Here is a 15143-nt window from a genome sequence, read left to right on the forward strand (position 1 = left end):
TTTTTTTCATTTTTTTTTTTTCAATTTTTTTTTTCTAATTTTTTTCTTCTAATTTTTAATTTTGGGATTTTTGTCACTTTTTTGCTGGATTTTTGTCTTTTTTTCTGCTGGATTTTTGTCTTTTTTTCTGCTGGATTTTTGTCTTTTTTTCTGCTGGATTTTTGTCACTTTTTTGATGGATTTTTATCATTTTTTTGCTGGATTTTCATCTGTTTTCTGCTGGATTTTTGTCATTTTTTTGCTGGATTTTTGTCATTTTTTAATGGATTTTTGTCTTTTTTTTGCTGGATTTTTTTCACTTTTGCTGGATTTTTGTCACTTTTTTGCTGGATTTTTGTCTTTTTTTCTGCTGGATTTTTGTCACTTTTTTGATGGATTTTTGTCACTTTTTTGATGGATTTTTGTCACTTTTTTGATGGATTTTTGTCATTTTTTTGCTGGATTTTTGTCACTTTTTTGCTGGATTTTTGTCACTTTTTTGCTGGATTTTCATCTTTTTTCTGCTGGATTTTTGTCATTTTTTTATGGATTTTTGTCATTTTTTTGCTGGATTTTTTTCACTTTTGCTGGATTTTTGTCACTTTTTTGATGGATTTTTTAAAGGCAACAAATAATCGTTTGAATAATCGTGATTTCAATTATGACAAAAATAATCGTGATTATTATTTTTTCAATAATCGAGCAGCCCTATTATACGGCGTATTCCTGCGTATCACGTAGACTATACACCACTCCCTCCTCCCTCCTCCTGTGAATTATAGCGTCCACTTTAGGGCCGGTGCACCTCAGTATCATCATCCACAAACACGTATCTCGTTTCCCGGCCCTCCCCTGCCCTCCCCATCCGTTTAGTTTTATGTCTTTCCAGCAAAAATCCTGAATTGTGTCGAGTTCCCACACGCTGTAACGGGATCGCTCTGAGCGTCATCTTCACCCTGACAAACGCACAATGACTCCTCACATGTTCTTCTGTTACGGCGCGTACAGTACAGACTTTTGTGACTGGGCTAAAACTCAGACCGGACCGACCTGTTTTCCCACAACTCGCCCTCGTCACGATCACGGGATTTTAAAAAATATATACGATTGTTCTCTCTGCAGCAGGAGTTATAAGTAGCCATGTTTGGATATTAATAGCGCGGTGGTTTTTGCGCAGTCATTGATTTGTCACTTGTTTCCTGGAGACATTGACCCATGACTTTTGTATTTTGATCCTGTCATTGGAGATGGTTGTGGGTTTTATCTACATCCTGTTTAGTTTAGTCAGTACGTCATGATCTGCGCTAATCCACGGCAGGATTTCATGAATGAAAATATGCAAAACCAGTTCCGAGTTTGTTTTTTCGTCGAGCGCGCTGCAGGAACTATTTTCGAAACTTGGCTGTGCTCTCCTTAGTTTTATGTGTTTGGAGAAAAAATAGCTAAATAAAGCCTCAATTTGGAGAATTCCAGGTGATGTGACAAAAGGTTTAACATGTCAGCGATATTAACCCCTTACCTCCCACCTGAACCGAGCACGTTTTCTCCAGTTTGGCTTTACCCCAGTCCAAAAGCTTCTGGAAAAAAGGTGAGAAAATAGCGACAAAACTGAGATGAAAACAATGATGGAAATGTGACAAAAAAGTGACGAAAAATTTATGAAAAAGTGGCAAAAATGTCACAATAATGCCACAAGAAATTGACAAGAAATTGACGGAAAAATGACAAAAATGTGACAAAAAATGACAAAAAATTGATTGAAAAATTACAATTTTTTTTTTTACAAAAATGTGATTTAAAAAATTGACCAAAAAATTGCTAAAAAAATGACAAAAAAATGACAAAAAAATTACAAAAAATTTACACAAAATTTACAAAAAATGTGACAAAAACTTGATTAAAAAAGGTCCAAAAAAATGACAAAAATTTGATAAAAATTTGACAAAAAAAATTCAAAAATTCAATTAAAAAATGACAAAAAATTGACAAAAAATTGACAAAAAATTGACAAAAAAATTACAAAAAATTTACAAAAAAATTACAAAAAATTTACAAAAAATGACAAAAATGTGACAAAAACTTGATTAAAAAATGACAAAAAAAATGACAAAAATGTGATAAAAATTTGACAAAAAAATTGCAAAAATTTGATTAAAAAATGACAAAAAATTGACAAAAAATTGACAAAAAATGGACAAAAAATGGACAAAAAATTGACAAAAAATTGACAAAAAAATGACAAAAATGTGATAAAAATTTGCCAAAAAAAATTGCCAAAAAATGACAAAAAAGTGACAAAAAATGAGATAAAAAAAGACAAAAAAATGATAAAAAATTGACCAAAAAATGACCAAAAAATTACAAAAAAAAAAATTAAACAAATTACAAAAATGTGATAAAAATTTAACAAAAAAAATTACAAAAATTTGACAAAAAAATTACAAAAAATGGATGAAAAATGACCACAAAATGAGTTGAATACCCCCCAAAAAATGATGGAAAAAAAATCTGATGACGTGAGGAAAAAGATCTTCTCGGTTCAGGCGGGAGTTAAGAGGTTAAACCTGCTCCTGATGCTTTGACACCGACGAGGCTACTTTTGCCATAGATCAAAATAAAACATTTGGAAGTGGAGCTCGTGCGCAAGTATTTTTTCAGCAGTGCTAGCATAATTGCACATGGGTTTTCAAACCTTTAACACGATTAAGACTTCCCCCGCTCACTTCCGTCAATAACCTGTAGGAGTTACTGCGCGGACGTTGTGCTCCTCGTATCATTACGCCTCACAATATAGTCCCCCTTTTTATCTGCTTATAAAATCGACATGTTACATTTCTGTGTAAATATACTTCGCATGAAAACACTTCACGTAACTTTATTTAAATAGGGAACACGTGGAAGAGCTTGGTAGCTTCTATCGTGAGCTTTTTTGGAGCTATATGACATGTGGGAGAGGCTGCGTATGTGCTCCGTTTGCCAGGGAGAGCGCACGGGCAAAGACCAGACGGGGATATATTAACTCGACTAAAGTGAGGTAAGAGCATATCTCAGTGTGTAAAAACGGTGGCCTATTCCTTTAAGTGGAAATTCTGCTCAAAACACGAAGTCACAGGCGACTCTGCTGCTCCTTGGTTGCCTCTGTTTTGCTGTTTTCGGTCTTTTTCCTGAATGATACTTTTAATACACGTTATTTTTATTGAATTAAAATAACATTGGAAAAAAGTACCGTTAAGGCACCGGAACCGAAAAGCAGGAATCGTTAAAGTACTTGGTATCGAAAAAAATCCGAACGGTACCCATCCCTAATTGTGAGGTGTTAAAAAGCTGCCCTTAATACTGACCACATGAATAACCCTTTTAACTCATCTCTCCCCCCTCTAATTATCCCTCTGTTTGTGCACCCAGGGAAGAGAGTGGGCGAGGAGGCCGTGCAGCTGAACCCGACCTGCGCCGACAGTCATCAATGGTGCGTGCCACGTTTTTATCCTTCCCCCCCTTCCTCCCTCCTCCCTCTTGTTTCCGTCCTGCACCCATGAGCGCAGGTACTTTCCTTTTGGGGCCTAAACCCTTTTGAGTGGCGTCTTCCCGCTCCGGGCGCCTCTTCCTCGCTGTGTGGTAACAGGGACGGATCAAAACGACGGGACTTCGAGACTGGCTTTGGAATTTCCTGGAGGTGGTTTTGTTGCTTTTGGGAGTTTTGGGAGTGTGAAGGAGTCCCCTGTGAATCCGTGTTGTCCTCTCCGTCCGGCTGATAGCATCGCTGCAGGGGGCAGGAATGTAAACACAGGCGGCGTCAGTGCAGCAGCAGAAGCGCTCAAATCTCATCAGCGTTGTAGCATAATGGTGTGTTTTAGGATTTATAGGATGTATATGGGCACCTAAAGGTCAGCACACACTACACGATGTTTCTAGTCTTGAACGATTTTATTTAGAATGGGGGGTCCACACTACACGACTGGTTCAGTGCGGTTATAGAACATCTGGGGGTTCACACTTAACAACTGAGAATCGTAAGAGCGACACACGATTCTGACAAACAGCTGATGTTTTATAACACAGCGCGTTCAAAAACTGACCCCAAATCCGCAAAGACAGGCCTGTGTTTGTGAGCGCGGGAGAACGTGTGCGTGTCCCGATTGGTCAACGGTGTCAACAATGTCACAACACCGCAGCACTAGCTTACTGCTACTACGAAGCTTCAACTGGGCTATAGTTCTGTCAAATGGAGATAAAAGTTGGCGACAGGAAGAAGCGGGACGTATTTCAGTGGATTTAATAAGAAAAGGAGACGGGCCTCAGCCCAGAGATGGAGGAGACGGAGGAGAGAGGTGAGCGGAGGAAGCGGAGAGAGGCTAGCCACCGTTAGCGGCGAGGTGAAGCTGAACAGTTCGTCTCCAAACTCAGTAAGAGCCGCTAAACTCTGTTCGTGGTTGAAATGTAGCTGGAAAAGGTGGTTGTTGTGAACTTTTGTCACATTTTTGTTGAATTTTTGTCACATTTTTGTTGCGTTTTTGTCACATTTTGTTGATTTTTTGTCACATTTTTGTTGATTTTTTGTCACATTTTTGTTGATTTTTTGTCACATTTTTGTCGAGTTTTTGTCACATTTATGCTGAGTTTTTTGTCACATTTTCGTTGAGTTTTTGTCACATTTTTGTTGATTTTTTGTCACATTTTTGTTGCGTTTACATTAGAGGTGGGCCGTTAACGGCGTTAACGTGCTGCGTTAACGCGAGACTCTTATCGGGCGATAAAAAAAATACCGCCGTTAATCTATTCTCAAAGTTGGGTTGGGAGCTGGATCTGTACTCTACAAGCTATGATGACTTTCACCGTGATATTTTAAGGTCAGCACACATTACACGACTTTTATGCCCAGTTCTGGACGCACAGGAGAAACGTGAGTGAATATAGCGTCTCTAAAGCGACACTCAGAAGCAGCGGCCAATGACACAGTGAAAATAGACAGAAAAACACCGCAGCGCCTCCGTGTTCACTTCTCTTTCAAAACAGCGACATAAACATCTCATTTATGGCCACAGCCCCACACGAAACAGCGCAACTTTATCACCAAAAGTTCACGAGAGCCTTTTCCAGCTACATTTCAACCGCGAGCAGAGTTTAACCGCAGCACTTACGGAGTTTGGAGACGGACTTTCCAGCTACTTTTCTCCGTTAGCTTCTCTTTTTCCGCTCCCCGCTGTCTCCTCCGCCTCATGTCCGTTTCCTTTTCTTATTAAATCCAAAGAAATACGTCCCGCATCTTCGTGTTGTCGACGTTTATCTCCATTTTGACAGAACTATAGCCAAGTAGTAGCAGCAGCTGCAGCAGCATGAGCTGTTGTTGTGTTGTGATCACGTGACACTGTTGACCAATCAGGAGACGCGCACATGTTTCCCACGCTCACAAACAGAGGCCTATTTTCTGATCTGGTTAATAAAAAAAATATAAATAATGATCTGCCCGTAAATAAATACTTGGGGACTCCTGCCACAACTGTCCAATGCGAGAGACTTTTTTCTTTAGCAGGTCATATTGTGCAGAAGAGGAGATTTAGTTTGTCACCAGAAAATGTGAACAAGCCGGTCAGCCTGAGTGACCGGTGGAAGAAGGAGAAATAGAGCTTGGACTGATTGACACAAAGCTACTGCCTGTAAACAGTTCATCAGGACCTCTAATGTCGGCCTACAGTTCAAAATTCATGTTTAACTGAATAAACAGTTAGTAAACACGAGTGCATTTTATTGAACATGAATTATTTTCATCACCAATTATCATAGTAGAACGTTCTCATGCAGTTTGTGATGCATTTTGGAAACAGGAGATGAGCCCCTGGTCTAACGCACCACCTGACTTGAGAAACTCATTCTCAAAGACTTACTTTTAGTCATTATTTGGGCAGCACACATATTTTCGGCAGAATTCAAGTGAGACATTTTAATCTTGATTAATCTAGATTAATTTCAAAATTAATCTAGATTAATCTAGATTTAAAAAAATTAATCTATGCCCACCTCTAGTTTACATCCTTGTTTTCTTCTCATTTTTTGTGGCTGTTTTGGTGCTTTTTTCCCAATAAGCTTTTTGATTAGGGTAAAGCCAAACTGGAGAAAATGGGATCCGTTCAGGTGGGAGTTAAGAGGTTAAAAATGTTAAATGAAGTATTTTCCTCCCCCTACATGTTCCAGCCATGTCCTCATGTGTAGAATGAGCTCAGAGCTGTTCACCACAACTGCCTCTAAAATCCTGCACTGTCCGAAGTGCCGTCATGCACGAGCTTAATATAGAGCCTGCAGTTACACGTATGACCTGAGGTGGCAGTAGTGAGTTTAAAATGGCAAACTTGCATCTAGCCTCTTTAACCTCTTACCACCCGCCAAAACCAAATGCATTCTCTCCTCTTTGCCATTGTCGTCACTTTTTATTTCCCTTATTTGTTTTTGTCACTATTTTATGGCACTTTTGTTACTTTTTTGATGCATTTCTGTCAAATTTTTTGCTGGATTTTTGTCATTTTTCTGCTGGATTTTTGTCACTTTTTTGCTGGATTTTTGTCACTTTTTTGTTGGATTTTTGTCACTTTTTTCCTGGATTTTTGTCACTTTTTTCCTGGATTTTTGTCACTTTTTTCTGGATTTTTGTCACTTTTTTGATGGATTTTTGTCACTTTTTTGTTGGATTTTTGTCACTTTTTTGTTGGATTTTTGTCACTTTTTTGATGGATTTTTTGTCACTTTTGTTGTTGGATTTTTGTCACTTTTTTGATGGATTTTTGTCACTTTTTTGTTGGATTTTTGTCACTTTTTTGATGGATTTTTTGTCACTTTTGTTGTTGGATTTTTGTCACTTTTTTGATGGATTTTTGTCACTTTTTTGTTGGATTTTTGTCACTTTTTTTGTTGGATTTTTGTCACTTTTTTGATGGATTTTTGCCATTTTTGTCAATTTACATCCTCATTTTTTTCTCGTTTTTTGTCGCTATTTTGAAGAAGCTTTTAGATTTGGAGAATTTAGAGAACAGGAGAAAACATGTCCAGGTGGGAGTTAAGAGGTTAAAGTCAACAAATCTTGAAAAATATCTGACCTTTCAAGTTACTATCAAGATCAAAGCAAGACTGAACCGGGACTAAAATAGACCTAAATTGTAATAAATAACGTTTAAGTGTGGCTTTCCTTTCCTCACATTCAAGTAGGACAAGGTGAGTTTATTTGTCCATGCACACGTCATTCAAAGTTCTTTGCAAAACAAGAAGGATGTGTCAGAGTTGAGGCCCACCTTCACGCAGACGTCTTTTTTCCCCCCCCGAGTAGCACAGACCGGTCCTCCCCTGATGGACTGACACTCTCGTTGCTTGTATCCGGTCGGCGGTTGCCAGGTGACTCAGAGGAAAATCCCCTCTTTCGGATAATTATTCTGCCGAGTGGCTCTGACATTTGTACATTCCTTTGATGAAGCGGCTCTCGTGTCCAAACCTGACTCCCGTTCACATGACCAGCGCAGAACACGGCACGCCAGAGCTAAATGTGTGAGTAACTCCTCATCAGCATCTGGCAGCCGGGAGAGCAGTGGTTCTCAACTCAGTATGACCTCGGGACCCACCGTCAGCCCATCATGATGACAAGCCCCCCGATTTCAGATTACCCCCCTCTCAACTGCTTTCTTCATCCATAAGATACATTACAGGAACCGCGGTTGGAGCCGTAACCTTAAGGATAGTGGAGTTTACGAACTAAAGCTAACCTTACCTTAGCCCTAAACTTAAGTATAGTGGAGTTTACGAACTAAAGCTAACCTTATCTTAGCCCTAAACTTAAGGATAGTGGAATTTACGAACTAAAGCTAACCTTACCTTAGCCCTAAACTTAAGGATAGTGGAGTTTACGAACTAAAGCTAACCTTACCTTAGCCCTAACCTTAAGGATAGTGGAGTTTACGAACTAAAGCTAACCTTACCTTAGCCTTAACCTTAAGGATAGTGGAGTTTACGAACTAAAGCTAACCTTACCTTAGCCCTAACATTAAGGATAGTGGAGTTTACGAACTAAAGCTAACCTTACCTTAGCCCTAAACTTAAGGATAGTGGAGTTTACGAACTAAAGCTAACCTTACCTTAGCCCTAAACTTAAGGATTGTGGAGTTTACGAGCTAAAGCTAACCTTACCTTAGCCCTAAACTTAAGGATTGTGGAGTTTACGAGCTAAAGCTAACCTTACCTTAGCCCTAAACTTAAGGATTGTGGAGTTTACGAGCTAAAGCTAACCTTACCTTAGCCCTAACCTTAAGGATAGTGGAGTTTACGAACTAAAGCTAACCTTACCTTAGCCTTAACCTTAAGGATAGTGGAGTTTACGAACTAAAGCTAACCTTACCTTAGCCCTAAACTTAAGGATTGTGGAGTTTACGAGCTAAAGCTAACCTTACCTTAGCCCTAACCTTAAGGATAGTGGAGTTTACGAACTAAAGCTAACCTTGCCTTAGCCCTAAACTTAAGGATAGTGGAGTTTACAAACTAAAGCTAACCTTACCTTAGCCCTAACCTTAAAGGAATAGGCCACCGTTCTTCCATACTGAGATATGTTCTTACCTGAGCTTTGACGAGTTCTTTAGGACCTGTCTGATCTTCCCCCGTGCCTTCAGTCACGTAAACACAGCGCAGACGGCGTTAGCATTTAGCCTCTCCCTCTCTCCTCTATAGCTCCAAAACAGGTCAAGATAGAAGCTACCAAGCTCTTCCACGTTTTCCCTATTTAAATATGGTTACGTGAAGTGTTACACTACAAAGTATAATCACACAAAATTAAACAATGTGGATTTTCTAAGCGGATAAAAGGGGGGACTATATTGTAAGGCGTAATAATACCAGGAGTAGTTTGGCATCCGCACAGTAAAGAGAAGATTACTGCGCGGATTTCGAACTGCAGCTTTTGCAATGTGCTCCGGTCAGAGAGAGGCGCCTTAGTCCAGATTTAGCCCTGGTTCGGAGCTGTCCTAGTGCAGCTGCAGAGGGGCGCTCGTGGTCCATCAGAGGTGCTTTACTCCAGGCTTAAACCGGGTTTCGTCCGGTTTAGTGCAGTTCAGTGTTAATTTTGACAACATATTTTAATTAAGTTTCAGTCCTAGTCTTTTGACTGAAATGTAATTTAATTTTAGTCAAGATTTAGTCTAAAAATCTATCAAATTTTAGTCTAGTTTTAGTCGACTAAATTTAAGACTAATTTAGTCGACTTTGTATTTATAATGTTTATTTTAAGTAAGGGATAATGTATAGAACACTGGTCATTATCGGGAAGATAAGCACCGGATAAGCTCCGCTTCGCGTCGGGGTCCGGTTCGCCCTGATCCCGCTTATTATACGGCCTTTTGCCAACTGAACACACACAACATAAACTTCGTACACTTTTATGAAGGTCGAAAGGTTTATTTAATGACTTCCGCAACAAATAGTTCCCAAAAGTTTGCGCGTTGCTCGGCAACGTTTTGCTAGGCTAGAAGCAGCAAGGCTAGTAGCTAGCCTAGCTACTTAGCTGAAGGTGCAGGTGGAGGAATGGTGGTGAATCTCTGGGTAAGTTGAAAGTCAGACTCACACTAACTTCACGAGCAATTCCCCGACTTCTCTCTCAGTGACGGGACAGATAGTGTCGCTACTACGTACGCGCGGAGTGATATGAAAGCACCAACTGTTGCCATTGGCAGCGTCATTATTTTTCTCAGACGTCCTTTATCAGAAAATAATGACCGGTAGAACGTTGGGAAATCCCATTCAAATCAACGGAGCTTCTACTTACGTTGTGAAGAGCCGGATAATAATCATATTTAATGTTGTTCCTCTGCTTCATGGAGCTGCTCCACATGAACAAAGCTCAGAGCTGATCCTCTGTTTGGATGATTTTAGTCTCTCCCTTTCATTTTTATTTAGTCTTATTTTAGTCGACTAAAATATCTGGACATTTTAGTCACAGTTTTAGTCTCACGAAAAACGTTTAATTTAGTTTTATTCCAATTCCAGTCACAAAAATATCACTTTGACTAAAATTAAGATGAAATATTTTGACGAAATGGACACTGGTGCAGTTGTTTTGTGGTGTAGCTGGTCTGCGGTCCCTGAGATTCTAGAAGCTCTTTCAGGGAGTCCGGCCCCAAAGTCGACCCTATTTTCAATGTTTTTTAGCGTTCGGAAAGGTGGGAGTTAAGGGGTTTAACAGGTATTTGAACACGTACTTGTATAACAACATTTCTCAAAAATCACCTTGTGGGCCAGAGGTTCTGTGCCGGATGGCCGGATTTGGTCCCCGGGCCTGACGTTGCATACAAGCTCGCTCCCTTCTGTCAGCATGTAGTGAACGATCCGCTCCATTGAAACCGGAGAGCTTCAGGCGCGCCCTCGTCATGGCAGATGCTGAATAGGCAGATTTACATATTACACATGATAGCACTGTTTGCCAACAACAGGGTGTAACTCAAGATGCTATTCATATTTGTACAAAACATGGACAGTAGTGTCAGTCAGCGAGCTTCTTCAGCCTCTGCAAACATCTCACCTCAATCTTTTTGTGATTTGTAAGTGCACAGGGTCTTTTTGTCTCTGTTCCCGCGCTGGCTGACTCCTGAGTTTGGTGTTTTAGTCGGTGCAGCTCTATAAAAGCTCTAAACATTATTACACTTGTAACCCGGGTGACAAAACCCTATTAAATATCCTTTCTATTTTTTGTCCGTTTATGTTACGTGCGTTTACGTTACGTGCGCGGAATTGCGTCACATGGTCACGTGACGAAGAGCACAGAAGGGCCACTTTTTGGTCACTTTTTGGTCAATTTTTTTGGCATTTTTTTGTCACTTTTTTGTCACTTTTTTGTCATCTTTTTGTCATTTCTTTTGTCATTTTTGTGACATTTTTGCCACTTTTTCATCAATTTTTCGTCACTTTTTTGTCAAACTTTTCTCACTTTTTTGTCATTTTTTTTGTCACTTTTTGGTTGAATTTTTTGTCACATTTTTGTTGAATTTTTGACACATTTTTGTCATTTTTTTGTCACATTTTTGTCACATTTTTGTCATTTTTTCGTACATTTTTTGTCAATTTCTTGTGATATTTTTGTCACATTTTTGCCACTTTTTCATCAATTTTTCGTCACTTGTTTGTCAAACTTTTCTCACTTTTTTGTCACATTTCCATCAGTTTTGTTGCTATTTTCACACCTTTTTTCCAGAAGCTTTTGGACTGGGGTGAAGCCAAACTGGAGAAAATGTGCTCGGTTCAGGTGGGAGTTAAGGGGTTAAAAGAAAAGCATCCAAAAACAAAAAATGCGCTGGAAAAGCAACAAAAAAAGTGACAAAAACACGACAAAATGTGACGAAAACGTGACGACAAAGCAATGAAAAAGCAACAAAAACATGACAAAAATGCAGCGACAACGTGACAAAAAGTTACCGTCACTTTTCTAGATTTTATCTTTCAAATGAGGCGTCACAGTGTCGCTCTCCAGTCAAGAAGCTTTTAGATTTGGGCAAAGCCGAACTGGAGGAAATGCTCTCGATTAAGGCGGGGGGTCAGAGGTTCACATATGTATTTGTGGAAGTGTCACATTTACGCTCATTTGGGCCAGGCTGACCAGAGTCCAGGGCTGTGTTTCAGTCCCAGTCCGGCCCCTGGACCTCCAGACGGCTCGGTTCAGTCCCCGGTCAAGTGCCTTCTTGTGCGTGTGTACATTTTAACGGATCTAAATCCCCGGTTTTGGAGCCAGCCGCCTCTTTTCACTGTATTCACTTCTAATCAGGCTGAGCTCACGCACATACCACATTTCAACAGACTGTGTTTGTTTAGTTAATTACTGGCAACAGTTTTAAAACGGCTCAGTGCTTAATCCTATACCCCCTAATGGAATATGTAAGACTCTTACCCGGGGAGGCTAATTCGAACGGACAGCGGAAAAGGAAGGAGAGCTATACAGAGGCGGGGGCGCGCTGCAAATTTAGGATATTAACCCCTGAACTCCCACCTGAACCGAGCACCTTTTTCTCCAGTTTGGCTTTACCCCAGTCCAAAAGCTTCTGGAAAAAAGGTGTGAAAATAGCGACAAAACTGAGACGAAAACAATGATGGAAATGTGACAAAAAAAGTGAGAAAAAAGTGACAAAAAATGGATGAAAAAGTGGCAAAAATGTCACAAGAAATTGACAAAGAATGACCCAAAAAAATGACAAAAATGTGATAAAAATTTGACAAAAAGATTTCAAAAATGTAACAAAAAAATGACAAAAAATTGATGAAAAATTTACGAAAAAATTACATAAATGTGACAAAAAATGACAAAAAATTGATAAAAAATTGACTAAAAATTGAAAAAAATTACAAAAAATTACCAAAAATGTGACAAAAATGTGATGAAAAAATGACAAAATATTAATGAAAAAGAGGCAAAAATGCGACAATTTTTTTTTTCAAAAATGTGACAAAAAAATACCAAAATGTAACAGAAAAATGACAAAAATGTGATAAAAATTTGACTAAAAATTTACAATTTTTTTTTTACAAAAATGACCCAGAAATAAAAAAAAATGTGACCAAAATGTGATAAAAAATTGACGAAAAAATGACAAAAAAATTATGAAAAAATGGCAAAAATGTGAAAAAAAAATTGACAAAATCAGACAAAAAAATTACAAAAAATTGAAGAAAATGACCCAGAAAAAAGACAAAAAAAAAAGACAAAAAATGTGATCAAAATTGACGAAAAAATGACAAAAATGTGACAAAAAGTTACAAAAATGAGTTGAATACCCAACAAAAAAATGATGGAAAAAAAAATCTGATGACGTGAGGAAAAAGATCCTCTCGGTTCAGGCGGGAGTTAAGAGGTTAATCTCTTTCTGGATCGATTACATTTATATATAGAGCTTCAATGTTTGACGCCGCACTGCAACAAATTTCCAGTGGAGAGTTTAAGTTGGATGTGCACATTTGCTACGAAGAAACACATAATCCCTTTTTACATAACGTCAGGCTTTCACCTTTCTCTTCTTTCTGTGAGAGCCTTTGGATTATTCTGCAGATCTCTGGCAAATGGTAAATGGTCTCAAACAGGGCTGAGTACCGGTCGTTTTTTTTTTCTCAGCAACTTTCAGAAATCAATCGTGCCACTCAAACCGATTTTTCCAATCGCTGAGGAACGCTGAAACATCATGTGCATGTGTGAAATAAAACGGTGTATTCGCAGAAACATACAAGAGAAGTCTCCGTCTCTCCGGTGCTGGCTGCGTGTTGTTTATACAGCTCGTGTGTGATTTGTTTACTTAGCACAGCGATGCCGTGAGAAAAGGTGTCGCCTGTTTTCCGAACGCTTTCCGAAATGTGGCCCGGCTTGTCACCACCTGGCACACGGTGTTTAGTCGCTTCGCCGCTCATTTCCTGTCGGGCCACTCCAACTATTTATGCTGTAAAAACTCAACGTGTTATTGCTGCTAATCGATTGTGATGGGAGACAACGGCAAAGGTTTTCAGTCCGAGCCTTTGTTCCCACCACATGTAGACCTGTTACAGAGCCCTATTTGGCCGATAAAATAATCACATTTTTACAAGTTATTTTTCATAAAGGTAGGATTTTGTTTGTTCCATTGATCGCTCGGCATTGTTCATAGTTTAAATCAAGGTTTCTGCAAGGCATTAACCCCTTAACTCCCACCTGAACCGAGCACCTTTTTCTCCAGTTTGGCTTTGCCCCAGTCCAAACGCTTCTGGAAAAAAGGTGTGAAAATAGGAACAAAACTGAGACGAAAACGATGATGGAAATGTGACAAAAAAGTGAGAAAACATTGACGAAAAAGTGATGAAAAAGAGGCAAAAATGTCACAAAAATGTCACAAGAAATTGACAAAAAAATTACAAAAATATGACAAAAAAATGACCAAATGTAACAAAAAAATGACAAAAATTTGATGAAAAATTGATGAAAAAATTACAAAAATGTGACAAAATGTGACAAAAAATGTGATAAAAATGTGACAAAAAATGACAAAAAATTTGATAACAAATTAACAAAAAAATGACATAAAACTGACAAAAAAATGTGACAAAAAATGACAAAAATGTAAGAAAAAAATGACACAAAATTTGATGAAAAATTGACAAAAAAATTACAAAAATGGGATTAAAAATTTGACCAAAAATTACACAAATTTGACAAAAAATTACAAAAAATGTGACCAAAATGTGATAAAAAATTGACAAAAAATTGACAAAATATGACAAAAAATGACAAAAAAAAAGACAAAAAAGTTACAAAAATGAGTTGAATACCCAACAATAAAATGATGGAAAAAAAATCTGATGACGTGAGGAAAAAGATCCTCTCGGTTCAGGCGGGAGTTAAGAGATTCAAAGCTGTAATTGAATTGTGCCAAAATGAAGTAACCTGAGGTGATGTATGAAGTAGTGATCCCTCACTTTGCTGATCTCAGCGACCATTGAGGATCCCTGGTGCCATAAATTTGACCAATGAAACGAGCTTTCCCATGAACTAACATAATGACACCAACTTTAGCTAAGGATGAATTAAGATAAACAATGTTCACAGTGTTTGTTGTCGGTCAATAATTCTGGCTTTACATGCAGGTGATTTTTTGGAAGGTTTAGCTTTTTGTGTTTAACCCCTTAACTCCCACCTGAACCGAGCACATTTTCTCCAGTTTGGCTTCACCCCAATCCAAAAGCTTCTGGAAAAAAAAGGTGTGAAAATAGCAACAGAACTGAGACGAAAACAAGGATGAAGATGTGACAAAAAAGTGAGAAAACTTTGACAAAAAATTGATGAAAAAAAGACAAAAATGTGACAAAAAATAACAAAAAAAAAGACAAAAATGTGACAAAAATGTGATAAAAAATGGACAAAAAAATAATAAAAATGTGACAAAAAATGACAAAAAAAAGGAAAAAAAATGTGACAAAAAACTACAAAAAAAGGGACAAAAATGTGACCAAAAGATGACAAAAAAAGACAAAAAAATGATTAAAAAAAAGACAAAAAAATCTGATAACGTGAGGAAAAATATCAATTTAGATGAGTTTTGTAGGTCTTAGCTTTCAAATGAGGCGTGACACTGGCCTACAGGATTTGGGTAAAGCTGAACTGGAGAAAATGGTTCAGGCGGGAGTTAAGAGGTTAATTA

The 15143-nt window shown here is 38.3% G+C and overlaps 1 protein-coding gene across 1 annotated transcript in view; it reads left to right on the forward strand.

Annotated features, from left to right (window-relative positions):
- Nucleotides 1-15143, forward strand: part of rmdn2 (regulator of microtubule dynamics 2) — a 124505-nt gene that overhangs the window by 52023 nt on the left and 57339 nt on the right. Inside the window, exon 5 of the mRNA XM_079560597.1 lies at nucleotides 3385-3445. Coding sequence (XP_079416723.1) covers nucleotides 3385-3445 — 61 coding nt within the window. The remainder of the gene's footprint in view (nucleotides 1-3384; nucleotides 3446-15143) is intronic.

The sequence above is a fragment of the Gobius niger genome (assembly GCF_951799975.1).
Source record: "Gobius niger genome assembly, chromosome: 7".
Taxonomy (NCBI): Eukaryota; Metazoa; Chordata; class Actinopteri; order Gobiiformes; family Gobiidae; genus Gobius; species Gobius niger.